The 15,965-nt window shown below is 38.0% G+C and overlaps 1 protein-coding gene across 41 annotated transcripts in view; it reads right to left on the reverse strand.

Annotated features, from left to right (window-relative positions):
• Positions 1-15,965, reverse strand: part of CACNA1C (calcium voltage-gated channel subunit alpha1 C) — a 476,864-nt gene that overhangs the window by 389,029 nt on the left and 71,870 nt on the right. For all 41 annotated transcript variants that reach the window (XM_084499532.1, XM_084499513.1, XM_084499544.1 and 38 more), the window contains exon 3: positions 12,630-12,734. In XM_084499532.1, the coding sequence (XP_084355658.1) occupies positions 12,630-12,734 (105 nt within the window). The remainder of the gene's footprint in view (positions 1-12,629; positions 12,735-15,965) is intronic.

A 15,965-nucleotide genomic window follows, 5' to 3' on the forward strand; every position in this document is an offset into this window, starting at 1 on the left:
CTCTTTTCCAACCTAAATTATTCTATGATCTGTGGAGTTTGGCTCCAAATTTGAGCTTGTGCTCACCTCTGGGTCCTGCAATTCTTTAGTTCATTTGGTCTCTACCTACTCCCACAGGGTCAGACAGACTTTCAAGAGGTCATGGGCCACTTTATTTTAAGCAGATCATGGAAAGAGGCATTGTGTTAAGCTCCCTATGGATTTTCATGCTTCCAAAAGGCCAAAGGCTCTTCTGAGGCCAGTTTCCCTTCTGGGCTGGAACAGTAAAGGCACATCAGCTTCTGTAGCCAGGGGCACACAGAGTGAAATGTGGTTATTGTTGTAGCTTACTGCATTCAGCCCTCTATTCTCAGTGACTATATACACTTACGTATATGCATCGATTATAGGCAATTTTCAACACACTCCTAATCAAAGCTTAGAACAGTCACTCATGGGACAACAGTGAAAAGTCTTACCTGCTCTGCCGCTATTTCAAAAGCTGAACAGCCTTGTCTCCTGCACAGGCTGTCAGAGGGACCTGCTACCCATCCCAGCGAGACAGAAGGGAAGGTGCAAGGAAGAGGAAGAGGCACCCCTCCTACACACGCAGCTGCTGCTCTGTCTGCATGCAGAGACAAGGGAGAAGCCTCCAGACGGGTGCCTGATACCCAGAACGCCTGTGTCAGTACGCATGCTTTTGTTATAGATGTGGAATGACAGGGACAAGGCATACCTCTGACAATTATGCAGCTTCTCGGTGATGTGAGTTTCCATCAACACCACCCAGAAACATCCACAACTCTGGTCCCCAGGAAGATCTCAAAAGTGGGATGCAGCACGCCTGTCAAGGGCAGAACCAAGCTCTTCTATTTCAATGTATTTGTTCAACAGAGGCTTTGACACAAAGCCAAGACATACTGAAGAGCGAGTGATTCAGAAGCCCTTCTTTGGCAATTATTATTCTTTTAAGAAAAGGAAAGCTGTAACAACTTACACACTTTATCATCCAATGAAACCTTTCTTTGTATTCTATTGAACAGCATCAGCAGGCACACAGGCTAGGAGCCATGTCAGTTCAGGCCTGGATAGCAGAGGGAGGGAATTAACCATAAAAAACACTGACTGTTTTAAACACACTCCTACAAATTCATACCAGAGCCCAACAATGCTACTTGCCTACTATGGAAAATGACTCAAGTAACTGAGATGAATAGAGCAGAGAAGCACACGAGTAGCAGCTTGAATGCAAACTGTGATCTCTCTTCCTTTGAAAGGGGGATATCTCTGTGGTATCCTTTTTCAACACACAATATGAAAGCAAAAGTAAACACTTCCAAAAGGATCTGTCAGCCATGACTGAATTTATTTCAGGAGATATTTATCAGAAATATTTCCATAGTAGTATCAACACTTAATTCTCTCAGACACTGCATTACATTTTCCCTAGATTGGCTCCTGCTCTTAAAACCTTTAAACCTTATGTCTCTCATGTAGCCATATCCTCTGTAAGGTGACTACTGTCTACACACTCAGAACTTTGCAGAACTAGACCTTCTGAGAGTTACAAATACTTTTCAGCAATTTTTCCCCTCTTTTTCATTCACTCCGTAGGATTTCAGTATGGAAAGATCATCTGAATGACTCAAACACATTCTCATATTTCATAGCCTCTGAAAGGCTGAAACACTCAACTTTGCTTCATCTGCTTTTTCTTTTTTCCCCTGTAGGCTGTCAAATACTTTCATACAACAGCCTGATGCTTCAGACTGAACATAAAGTAGCAGCAGTGCTGGTTTTTATCATAGGAAAAATAGAAAATGGAGACAAAATAGATTGGATGTTAATATTTATATCCCAGATTAAAAATGATTCTGAAACTGCAATGTAGTTTTAAAGAGTGTTTTAAAATGTATTACACACTTACTTGTAGTAAACAAAAGGTAATGCTGAAGATCAGACTGCTATAAACAACAATGCATTTATGCCTGGATGAAGCCATCACACTCTTGAGGCTGATAAAATTTATATAATTGTCAAATGAGAAGTAGAATACAGTGAAAATATTAAATAAGATTAGAGCTATAAAAGACATCGGTGACTTGATTCACAGCTAAATTTTGATTTTGGGTTGGATAAGTGAAAAACAAATTATGGTTAATGTTTTATAAATACTAGGACACAAGTTGTTTGCTTTAAAGGAAATGTATCCATTTTTTAAGGAGATGTATCCATTTTTTGATGGTAGAAGTCAATGCAACATCAGGTGCACACCAGCTGTGCATGTGAATATCCTGGGTGGGATGGACATGCCAACTATTACCTACTGTTCTCCCTACTTTGCGTGTTCAGTTTTACAGAAAACACCAAGTGAAAATACAGTATTGGTCAGTTAGTATAGTTGCAGATGATTATTCAGTATTTGCATAAACAGATGTTTATTTAGCTTCTAGGACTCAGGAGGCACCTGAGGCATTTGATAGGAGTGGGAAGCTGGAAATCCTTTCTTTCCTTCTTTTTGTTGCAAGGACAGCAGGGACTTTTAAGAACAGAAGTAGCTGAATTATTCTACAGAAAAACACTCGCCCCAAGATCTGTCAATATAGTGGTAAAAATTATGTGTTTGAGATCTTAGTTTGTCATTGTTATGATCCAGTGTTAGCAGCTAAAGAAGGCGAATAGGAACTGTTCATTCTCTTCGAAGCTATTTTATGTTGCAGTCTTTCATCTCAGTCAACCACTCCTGAAGGGCATTGATGTGTCTTTTGTTCAGATTCAGACATTATCTTGAAGACCATAATGAGGAGAACCTTTCTGTTTGTTTGTTTTTAAATACAAGTTTAGATTGTGAAACAATTATGAAACCAGATCTTTAAATTTTTTTTGTGGCCACATGTTCAGCTGAGTAATCTCATCTAAACAGGAGTTTTTGTTTTAAAGTTACTCTGACAAACAACAAGGCCACACAAGGATAACAGTACTATAAGTGGCTGTCAATGAATAAAAAATAATAATAAAATAACATGCAAGTTCCGCTTCTGTGTGAGCATATGTAGTAGAAACAAAATATTTTTAAATGTCCATGTGAAAAGCATTCATCAAGCTTCAGATCAAGGAGAAATAGTAATAAATTGGCTTAATCTGTTACTAACTAGAAAAACATTTCAACATACCAGAAGAGGATAATCATATGCAAAACACGATTGTGTCAGTTTCTAATATAAGCTACCAACAAATACATTTTACAAGCAGCAGACAATAGCAAGCCAGCATAAAAGGAAGAATTCTAAAACCCCAGCCTCTCCATCAGTGTGAGTGTATCAGGACAGCCTGAAAAACAGTTGCACAGCTGCCAATACAGCTAGCTAGGGAACCACATACGTGCCACTTTTGGGAAGCTTATAATATGGGAGTTGAGCATCTGCTCCTGCCATCACCAAATTTAGTTCATGTGGCTAAAGGTGTTGACACCACTGTTACAGAGACTGAAAAGCGACTGTTGTAAGTACTAACAGCAACAAGAGGAGGCTAACAGTTTTCCCTGTAACAGGTATGTGCGTTGGGGCATGGGATTCTGCATTAGAGACCAAGATCTACACGCATAAACCCACTGTGAGGATCAAGACATCAATTTATGCCATTCATGTATAAAAGTTCGCAGGTATAAATCAAGTGGTTTAGCTAAGCGAATCCAGCTGGTCTAGCTCCCTTGCCTAGGTTTAGGTGCAACACAACTTGCTAAGGATGTCGTAAGGAGAACATGCCACGCCAGCTTTCCAGCATCTTCCAGAAATGCAACATACTGAAGAGACGTTAATGAACATTTCTCACTGCTTACTGGATGTCTTCCCCTAACTGGAGAATGTCCAACATTATATTCTTAATGGAAAAGTATTATTGATAAGCATGAGCTTTTCATGGTTAGAATACCAAGTAGAAAATAAAGTTTGTTCCAGTGGATGTAAACAGACTCATTTCCAGAATTGTCCAGCATTTATCAATAGTGAAATTCAAGGATGGACTTAGCTTGCTTTGGACTACAAGCTGCCATTCAGCCAGCAGAACTGAAGAGCTGCCATGGCGTAAGAACCCTCAGATTTTAGAAAGTAGAAGACAGAGAAAAAGAAGGAATTGTCCCTAAGAGGAAGAGACAATCAAAACTTTGATGGACATACAAAGCATTTTCTTCCCTTCTGGCAATTCTGCCCTCTTGGCAAACAGCACATCCATTCTTTTATTTCCAAGGGAATTATGCAAAATTACTGGGGGGAGGGTCTAGTTTGCACAAGTACAGGGAGTATCACCTTTAAAGTCAATGATTTTGCACATGTCAGCAAAGCCTGAGGTTCCAACAATTGTTTGTCGATAGCATAAAATAAATCAGTGGCTAGATGTGGGTCACTTAGTCAAGCAGACTCCAGTGAGGTCAATGGGAGGTACTCCAAACCATGGTATAATACTAACTATACATGAAGGAATCTAAAACTATTGAATTTCTAGGTAGAGATACTTATTTCCTAATATCATTGATGGGATTCTGATGAACTCAGGAACAAAAGTCTTAACATCCCACAGGCTTGCGGAGGGATGATGATACTTGTACCAAAAAGACAATACAAGTGGTACCTGCCATTTTGGAAATTTCCACTGTTTTTAAAAGACTATGTTACTTTTGCAGGAACAGGAATTAAACTACAGTGAAAACAACAGCACTTAAAATCTCTTATTTGGCCTGCTTCCATATTTTTCCTATCTTTCCTGAACATCATAACAAAAAAGGCATCCCACAGTGAACTTGAGGTTTGATAAACAGGAATAATTACTACCTGGAAAAGAAAAAAATTGAACATGCACTTGATAAGTCAGATTCAGAAAGCTTACACAAAGATAGGAAAATTGGTAATCAGGGCTGTCTAGAGAAATAGGATAAATCACTGTTTGGACTAAATCAATAAATTTGCCATCAATCAGAACCAAAACATAGTTAACATTTCAAAATATCTTACATAAAAACATACAGCCCGTTTCAAGTGAATATTTCAATGGACTTGGACCAGTTTGTGTGACAGAAATGTTCTTCCACAACTCTTCCCTAGTCCCACTGGAAGCAAATAGGAGTCTCTGTTTCTTCTAACAGTCTTGCAGCTGTTAGTACAAAGGTCCTCCTCCCTCTGCAGCTCCTCTAAACTAGAACAACCCTTTTTGAATAGTTGAATTTTTTCTCAGGGGATTTGAAAGATAAATACATGCCTATCTGAAATCCACTTTCTGCCTTGGTCTGCATCTCTTAAACCTCCTCTCCATACTACATTATATACTGCATAATGTAAATGTACTTGAATCGTTACAGCATTATATATAATTCATTAGTTAATTCTGAAAGTCTATTATGACACTTCTCAGAATCTTACTGATTCAGTGAGGCACTGTTATACTTTAATAGGGAAGATGCTAATGGAGGTGAATCTCTAGCATTACTTCTGTTAAGGCTAACCAACTCTTTCCATTATTAAGATACTCTTTTCAGCTGCTTTTAATTGTGATATTCTCAAGAGTTAATGCAACAGTTTTTTTATGCTGGTTTCTGCCTCAGGCTGAATATTTTTGCACTATTTCAGCCAAAACAGCTTAACAATATCCATTGTTCTAACCCAGTCAAAAAAAAAAAAAAACAAAACACCTATTTTCTTTAGTGACCATACAGTTTGCAATAACATCATAAGAACTGGCAAATTAATGGCCTTTGTGTCAGTGCTGCATTTTTTGCCTTGCCAACCCACTTAAGTTTAGCCAGATGGGCTCTTAACTCCATCTGCACAGGCTTCACAGAGACTTGCTAAAACTTAACACTTAAATTGTCATTACAAATACTAATCTGGCATCTTACAGCTTCTGCAGACATGAATGCATGCATCACACCCACAGAGCTGAACAAGGGCTACAAAGGCATACAAGGACTCACGTAATAACTGTTCTACACTGGTCTGAACCAAGGTGGAATAAAGCAACCAGCCTGTGAGTTGGGCCCACTCTCTGAGTATTTCAGCTGTCTTCCAGACATCATTGGAAAGGACACAGCTGATTTCAAAAGCAGAAGGGCTAAGACCAAATCAGGGACAGATTCAGACTGGGAGAAAAATGTGCTGAACAGAATATCAGACCCATGTTAATTAGAGAAATGGTCAGGGGTCCAAAGATGAGGACAGCACTGAGATCAAATGGGAAGATGGGAAACATATGGAACTACTGTGAAGGGGAGACCATACTTAAAAGCACATAGGAAAAGGGACAGGTCTAATGGAAGTTTGGCTGGAATGAAGAAATTAACTTGGCAAAGCACAGGTAATGAATCTTAAAAAGGATAACTCCATTCTCCCCTCTCCCCCCTCCCCCCCCAAAAAAAAAAAAAAAAAAAAACAGACACAAAGATGAGCGAGACCTCAGAGCAGATCAAGAGCTGGTAAACAATAACAAAAGCACAGGGTTGGTGAGGACAGTGAGACCACTGGTATAAAGAGAAGCAGAGGACTAGGGTTTGACTGAGATGTGGAGAAGTTCAGAAGGAAGCATTTTTGGAAAAAAAAAAAAAAAAAAAAGCACTACAAAGAGCCCCTTTTACAAAGATGCAGAAGTCCTTCAGTGCCTTCCAGACCCTGGAATAGAACCAGGCATTCCTCTGCTGTGTGCAAACATCTCTGAATCCTGCAAAAGCTTTCCCAATTAGTTTTTTACCTGGTCCACATCGAATAACCTCTTACTACTGCCAATTACTACTCAAGTGGCAGAGGTCTTCCCAGGAAATCCAACAATTTTAGCCCTGCTAATAACACATAGAGGTGTTAATCTCTGCTTTACTAGATTCTTCCTCTCAAAGCCTAGGAAATTACACTACCATGTTAGGAATGATAAAAAGACTGTATATTTAAACATTCAGAAGAGGTCCCCTCAAATAATTCATCACACAAGATGAAATTGTGATGACGTGGTCCTACACACTTCATAGAAATTAAGATTTGCTGCACCCAGTGCAAAAGAAATGAGGGTTCTGTCCTACCTTTCACCCATCCTTTTTGATTAGAGGCCATGGGCTCAGAACAGATTCCTACAGATTTCATTCTTGTCTTGACAGTCTTTCTACAACATTCCTCATAACAGTCTGGATGATGTAAGGCACTGACTAATTACATTCACTGTGGAAGCCGTAACCGACTCACTTTACAGATGGGAAAGCTGAGACCACAATTTACCCAAGGCCATACAGTTTGCTAATACCAGAACCAGCAGATGGGCTTGAATGTCTTCCTCTCAACATTCAGTGCTTATTCTTCCACACCGTGTTCATTGCTGCTAGGGATGCTGAGCTGAGCTGACCTCCCCCTGCCAAAGGCAGGAATTCTGAGGACTCTTCGCAATGTTGAACCTAAATTCCTTTGTATTCAGCTTCCTTAGCATCATACACAACAGCAATTCTCAGTCTTTCGAGCAAGTCCTCAATGATTTTTTGAATCTCATCTTCTCCTCACTCCAGTCCCTTTCCACATTCCTCAAGTCCTCCCTTCCAGCTTCTGTTGCTTGCTTCTCACTTTTCAAATTACATAGCATCCTCCAGCTGTAGTAGCACTGGCATGGGGCCCAAGCTAATAAACCTATCAGAGCTTATTAACTTGGTAGCCAGTCTACCCCATCCTGCACCTCACCTCTAATGTGAACGTATCTCATTACTGTACAGTACTATACTTTTTATTACTCTACAGTCCTATACTATTACTATACTATATATTACTATCACTTACTGGTTGGGAACTGTCACAGAGGAAGATTATAGCAATGACAGAAGAGAACCAAAAGCTTTTGAATAGTATTCTTCCTTATCTTTATCCAGATAAAACATCCCTTCTTTTCTTGACCCCTCACCTCCATTTTGCTGTCTAACACTTTCTGATTTTGCACAAGAGAAATGGTTACAAGCAAACCGCTCCATATGCTAACTTCAGAACTCATCGATACAGAAAATGATGAAGTTTGTTATGCCATTATGTTTGTTATATTAACTACAAATACAAGAGCCACATGCCCATCTACTGTGCCAGTCTGTTTCAAATCCAAAAAGATTTTAAACTTTTTTTATTTTTGTACAGGAATCGCCCACTCAACTGGATACTACCATAGTCACCAAAGCAGCCATGGCTCCCTGAAAGGCAAGTCCCCTTCCATAGGCAGGCATTCACTCAAACACCTGCTGGCACAAATGCTGACAAACAAGCACAAATCCCATCTTCCCTTTCACAAGGTCCTATTTTGGGTTTAACAAATTAGTCTGAAGGTGACATCCTATTATAAGCTGACATAAAAATGCAGATCTTTTTTTAAACTTAACTATTGTACAACAGGATTTCCTTCCTGTAATAAGGATAAGGGAAAGTAGAGCTATCAAAACCACACAAGGAATTTTCTCCTGTTATTTATCCAATGTATAAACAACTGACTGAATTGCCTTCCATGGAACGTGCTGTAAACCTTGGTTTTAACCTCATTATGTTATCGCCATGCTGTGACATTGACCAGGCTTGTGCCATTTGCAATTGCCAGTAAAGTGACAGAGGCATTTTCCTCTCAGCTTCCTATCTCAGGCAGTCTATAGTTTTATTCCTAAATGTACATTATCTCTGTTCTAATGCATAATTGCAGGGATAACAAGCAGAAAGCCTCCATATCTGTTACAGCCTCTCATGCAGGCTAGCTTCAATTCCCCTCCAACTAGCTCCAATTTTTCTGACTGCATCAAGAGAATACAAAATTGTTCTTTGCACAGGGTCATGCATGAGCTTTTGCTACTTGAAAATTTAAGCAAAACCTCAGCAGAGTTCAGTAATACCAAAACAACATTGCACCTAATACGACTCCCCTCCATTTCTGCAAGTTTAATAGTTTTCCAGACAACACATTGTAGAAGTAAAACCAAAAACTTCTGAAGCCAATTTTAAGCTTTTGTTATTACTACATGATATCATTGTAACATATTTCTTAAAGCAAGTGGCAGAAATAACTCCAGTAAGCGCAAAAATGCAAAATCTGGGTTTTAGCATACATATGTGTATCTTGAAAATGAGAGTCTAAACTACCAGCCCTAAACTTGATATAAGCAGCTTGATAATTTATAGGAATTCTTATGGCAAGTCAGATTGCAAAAGAACAGTCAGTGTGTGTGTGGTTTTTTGGCCTAAACTTCTAATGCATTACAGTTAATCACAATTCCTCACTAACACAAAAGACAAGGGATTATTTATTGGAAACTTCTGTATTTAGTTCCAATGCTTATGTAAGTAACTATGGCACAGTAACAAATAGGTCTTGCATCTAAAGACAAGGCTTATGCAAATGGAGTTATGAACCTATATTATTGGTTTTTTTTGTACACATGAATGAGGTATATGTCTCTTCAAGACTCCTATGGAAGACATACAGCAATAAGTATGCCCCATTGAACCAATGGCTGATAACATCCATGAAACTGACAAAGATTATAGTTATTCATCAAAACTTTACTTCGTTATAATTTTTCTCCTTTTACACACAGAAAACAAACCATTCAGTTCAGAATCTCTCTTCTCTGACCACCCTTTACTCAATGAGCTTATTCAAAATGACTTTTTTTTTAAACCTCAGACCTGAGAGAAAACATTGTTTGAAAAGTTATGATGAACCCTTAGAAGAGGAACTTTTGGACTCAAAGGGAAAAGTGTCAGTTTATTGGAAAAGTGTTGTTCTGTCACATTCATATCTCTTAAAACAGTTACTATCTAGCATATATTTTCTGTAGATGGTTCCTCTGTGTCTCAGAAAGTTACGGATGGCTCAGGAAACCAGGGATGTGGTAATTTCTGTGGTGGCTTTATTGCTTAAGAATTAAATTGTAAAATGGAAGTGAAACAAGTTCTTACACAAGTGCAAGTTTCTTCTGGGCCACTATATGTTCTGTCAAACTCATGTTTCTGCACAAGACACACATGCGCACACTATTAACTCAAATGCATGCATTGCAGACACACTCCATTTCTGTTTCAGATTAAAGCCTTTGGAGCTCTAGACTTCATGGCTACAAAATACCAAATAACATCTGATTGCAACATACATGCTCACAGGTAGAAAAAAATAGTCATGCAACTTTTGTAAAAGCACCAACTTTTTTAAGAAATTATCATCAACCCCAGCTTCCTTCTAGTCTGTTCCATGTGTAGTTTGGCTACATCAGAGTAAGGCCTCTCTCTTCTGCAGTTCTTGCCATCTAAAATAGCTTTCCTTTCAGTCTGAGTTTCATCTATTCTTTCATTTCATTGCAAGACTTTTTTTTTAATAATAAAAAAAAAGAAACAACAAAACAACACCTTTGTCACATCCACTTGCCTCTGTTTTCCCTCCCTATTGCTCAGTACTTTACTCACTGATCACTATGCAATCCTGTGAACAGTTTGGTAATGCAGTAAATGATATACTCAAAAACTTTACTTCCTGACAGCAGGATATACCTGCCAATACATATAACACCCTGAGGAAAAAATCAAATAAAATAAGGGCTGGGACTAACAGGAGATAATGCTGAATTGACTTCAGTGGAACATGAAGCATAATTCAATGTCCTGGACAAACCATGTTACATCTTGTTATCTGCACCTTTTTCAAATCACAATACCAAAGGCTAGTGGGCAGTCAGATCTCTAGGGATAGATCTATAATGTAGAACAGTCTTAATTCCACTAGTGCAAACCCCTCCTAGGCCAGTTGATATTAAGTACCCCAATTACCATTTTTAATCACTTTTTCATTGAGATCCAAAGAACAAAATGCAGCTGAAGAGAGCCCCCATTTCACTTTCTTATCCTCTTACTTCTATGAAACAGCTAGACAGATATCTAAGATAACTATGCCTCCTCATCCTCAAACCCATTACACTTCTAAAGTCTCCTGAGATTGTAAATTTAGCTGTTTTGGTTTTGTTTGTTTTTAAATCTAACTCACAACTAACATGGATGTTTTGATGGATTGACCAAATGACATAAAAGATGCAAAAGATGCCTTGGAAAACAGATTCAGAGTAGCAACTCAGCTCACAAATTGCATATATTATTTAGTAATAGAGAAGTTTCAGTATAACTCATTCAATTATGAAGTTATTTGAACATACTTCCAACCTAGTATTAGTTAGCAGTCACTGAGATAAGGTAATACCCACACCCAATTAAACTCAAGACAAATTAGAGCTCCCCTAAACTTCAACTCTGTTTCATTTTTCTCTTTCAAACTTGTAAGACAGAATGCACAACAATCAACATATTATCTTCGTATAGCCAGAGGATCAAATGAAACTGTGTTTTTATTAAAATATACTAATTTCTGAGAGATGTCATGCTGAGGTGTTCTAAACATACACACCATGGTTCATCATTGTTAAACACTGTGTCAAACTAGCAAAGAGATGGCAGCAAAAAAGAAACAACAAACCACAAATTCTCTTTATAAAAAAGATAGTATGGGTGTGAAATTAAATGTAAATATAGAGAATATTTAAAAAGTTAACAATTCTTATCTCCTCCTGCTACTGTTTTTAAACACCTTTACAAAGTTACAGTGGAAAAGCACTACACTAAGGTTTAAAAAAAAAAAAAAAAGATCCAAAGAAGTCCTGAAGTTTGCAATTTCCTTTATGCAACTTCAATAGATATATAATCAGATTACTTTCTTACAGAGAACAGCATAGATCATTTCAATTATAATGTCTGTCAGCCACCCCAACTATCCCTACATTGGAAGTATGGCTCTTACTCCCTTCTCTGTTGCTCTAAAAATTCTAATGCCTAGGTACATTTTCAATCAGGAAATAGCATCCCAACTCTTAAACCCTGGGAGCAAGTTTTCATTATGATCCAACCGCGCAAGTAGGACATTTGTCCACGTGTTTTGGGGGAAGAAAAATGTCTTCTGCTAATTCAGTGAATAGCATTCCAGAACTGTTTTGCATTGTGCCCTTACTGAGCAGAATTATTTGCTATGACTTCATACTATGCCAAAAGCAAACACTCCCCCCCTTTATCTGTGGTAAAGATACTATGCTCTATCCTAAAGTGCCAGCATTAGCATCCGTGGTGACACACGAAAAACTATATTATCCCAACAAGAGGGAAAGAAAACACATTCAACAAGAAGTGTATCAGTGTGAAATGCAAGCATTAACACACTTCCCAGAAATTAGTCATCAGGCTGTGCTCCCATGCATCACCTGACAGGAGAACCGTATCAATTTCACAACAGCACTTTGTAAAACAAAAACATGATATAATCTGTAATTAAAGGATTTCTTCCACAAACACCTGCAGTTTAAACTCACCAAGCACTTTTGCAGCATGCAGGAATTCGCTAGCCAAAACATCACGCACAGCATCCGCGCAGTTTTTGGAACAATCTTTTCTAAAGCCAGCTCAACTGAAACAGGTGCTCACATGAATAGAGGAGACTGAGCACTCAAAACCAAATTTTACTTCATTATGTTATCATCTTTGGTGGATATATTTACATTCTGTAACTTCAACAGTCTCTCTGGTGACTTCTAAAAAGGACTTTCAAAGTAATGAGATTAGACACCATCAAGGACTTACCAGATTGGAATTGGTGGCATTGGAATCATCTTCTGGAAAGGGGATATAGATAGCTAAGGCCACACAATTGGCAAAAATAGTCAGTAAAATAATTATTTCAAATGGTCTGAGGAACGGAGTTAAGGAAATTGTTCTGAAATGTGCACACAAATAAAAAAAAAAATAAAAGACTTATAAGAATTCTGTTTAAAGAAAACATTCCAAGCCCCTTATATTCTGAAAAGAAACATATGCCTTTTTAAGTGCTTTTAGTTGCTCCCAGCCAAGAATCTTCCTAATATGTCAAAAGCAGTGTAGGCCAGTCGCGTGCCAGAGTAAACACAGATTTCTTAAAAGTTTTTTCTTCTTTTATTTATTTAGATAGCATTTTCCTTATTTTCCTTCAAGTGTGGCTGTACTATTTTTAATAACAGAAGCCTGTTCTGGAAGGACCATCATCTGTCCTCTTACAATTAGTTTCTCCGTGTCTTTTCCCTCTGTGTTTTCAAACCTTGAAGTAATTTTTAATAGAAGCTTACACTTTTTTCATACTCTCTCATATCTCAAAGTTAAATGCAAGGGCCCAAAAATATATGTACACATTCTGCTAGAAGACATTTAAATAATAAAACTTAAGGGGATAAAATGGGCTTTATCCAAAGTGTGCTTATATTGTTCATAGCCACATATTATTATTTTTTTCTTAAATTATTTGAGGTAGTACTTCTTTTTCTTGTGTTTGTATCCTGTCATCAACCTCCTTCAGGAGAGGAAAAAAAAAATAACACCAACCCCTGAAAATCAAAAACAATATTTGGGATGTGCAACAAACCAACCCTGTACAACCTCTGCTGTCCCACTGTCTATGGAAAAATCAAAGGACATTTTTGTACTGACTTCAGTTTGCTGGCACTGTATTTTTTTTTTAATTTTTTTTTGTGTGTGTGTGGACTTCTTAACCTTAGTAGCTGTGAAGTATCTCCAGTCAGACTAGAGACCAAATTTACGGTCTGTCTATATTTACTTGCCTGCAAGAATATCCTGTAGGCTAGCTCTGGGATAACTCACCAGTACTCTGGAGGGGAATGAAAAGCAGGAGAGGACAAGGAGAAAGCCAGGTAGTGCACTCCATGACACAGAGTGTGTTTGAGCATGAGTTTATCTACCACGGGACTGGTTTTGCAGCGTTGCCAAATGTCAACAGAGTATGCATGCTTCTGGTCAGCAGACTACCATTCTCAGCAGGTTTTAGCAAGAATGAACTGGAGATCAGGATGTCCAGCAGCCTGAACTGCAAGATACAGACAAACCCCAGGCACCTGACCTCTGCTCAGATACATTCTGTATTTCACAAGTGGAAGAGCCAAAGGCTTCCAAAACCTACTGAACTACCCTGCTTAAGCCTATGAATTCTATGAGATATACAATAACAAGGAGGAAGACAACAAGTAGGATCCTTTCTAGAAGGAGATTAATTCAATATGTCATTGTGGCAATTATGGCCTGTAGTCAAATAAGAAGCCAGAACAAATAAAAGGATAATGTGACAACTACACAGACAGTCTTGGGAAATTCCAGGCAACCTCAGAGATCTGCAGATCTGGGTAGATACATTAGAGGTGAAATCAATGGGATTTCTCATGTACCTCAGGTTCGATACATAGTACTTACTGCATAAAGACCTCAATGTCCATAGGTTTTCTTTCTCTTAATTGCCTTTTGCCTACATTTTTTTTTCTCCTAACAGGAATATTATCCATAAGCTTATTACTGTTTATGCATTTGTGTTTCTTTTTCATTTCTAGTCTCATTATACATTGTAAAAATACAGTGATATAAAAACTGTAAGTGCACTGCAAATCCAGCAGAATAAAAACATATTTTGCAAAGATTTACCTGTGTAATTACTTCGTTTCACTTTTTCTTACATGCAATTGTACTTTCAGGCTCTTAACACTATAATGTTTGAGTCTGAAACACCATAGAAGTGCCATTTGGTATTTAATATCTACTGTGCTTAGATTTCAGAGGTTCAGAAAATTAAGCTAAGTTTTTCTCAGTAATTTTCAGCAATTAGGAAAAGTCTGTGTACAGAATAAAATTAAATCTTATCACAGCCCTTTGATATTTTTATTTGTCATTGAAGTGCTTCATGTTTATAAATACTGTACATCCAATGAGAGGTTCTGATGAAAAAATATTTCCACCAACTCACCTAAAACCAAACAAACAAAAAAATGCAAGCGTCAGCATCTTTGGATTGCTTTAATCACATTGTTTGTCCATCCTCTTGATCTCAGCAGTGCTGTATCCTGGTTTACAACACATCATTCCCATCGTTCATTGCTGATCTTATTCATTTATCAAATGTCACTGCGCTCTTTCTCTAAAGACATGGTTACTGTCTTTAAAGACATGGGGTGCTGGCAAGTAACCCAATATTCAGCTTCATCCTGTTAGTCATCATCCATCATCTTATGCTTAAAGTATGAGAGCTATGCCAAAAGGGATGAATGGTAGCAACCTTAATCAAGGGGATTAAAAATTAGCATCAGAAGAAAGCAATAGGCAGACGGGAACTTTAAGGATATCTAACAATTGACAAGAGTATTTTTAACAAGTTGTTCTTCTGAAAAAAGATATCCATGTCAGTGAGACCTAATGTGATCATATTCTGCTTACATCTTTATAATGTCCCACCAGATCCCCAAAGGAACAATATTATCACATTGTCTTAAATGACTTTTTAAATTAGTATTTATATATTTTTTTAACATATTAACTACTGCTGAGTTCTGTACAGCCTTTCCCTGAAGTGCTTATCTACCCCTAACAATACTTTTCCATTTACTGAAGAACCCCATTAGCTTGTGATTTACTGATGATTACGGTTCAGGGTCAGTCTTGGTTTCTCTTTGGGGAGGCAGGGGAGGTATATTTTTATTTCAGTTTGTGAATTTTCTGTGAAATACAAATTCCAGCTTTTGTTGATCAGCCTTGGCTGACTAAAAAGACTTTGCTCCTTCCACACGATGAAGCCAACAGCCAAACTCTCATTGACTTTCCAGGAAAGCAGCACTGACCCTTGCCTTCTGCAGTTCTGTGTCAGTGGTTATCATCCATCATCTGTGACAGTCTGTCTCTTGATCAGCCTACTAGATCTGGCCTCATACTGCATTTGAGCATGTGGCAGAATTACTTTAGCTATTTTTCTTTTTCACTACTTTCTACTTCCCTACTTCCTAGTTTAACTGGCTTCAGATACCTCACATATCTCCCACTGATTTAAGCTTCAGGCACATGTTTTTAGAAGAGTAGAATTCAGCCCCTAACCATTATCATTTAAGCTTCTGGCAG

Source organism: Aythya ferina (assembly GCF_964211825.1).
Source record: "Aythya ferina genome assembly, chromosome: 1".
Lineage (NCBI taxonomy): Eukaryota > Metazoa > Chordata > Aves > Anseriformes > Anatidae > Aythya > Aythya ferina.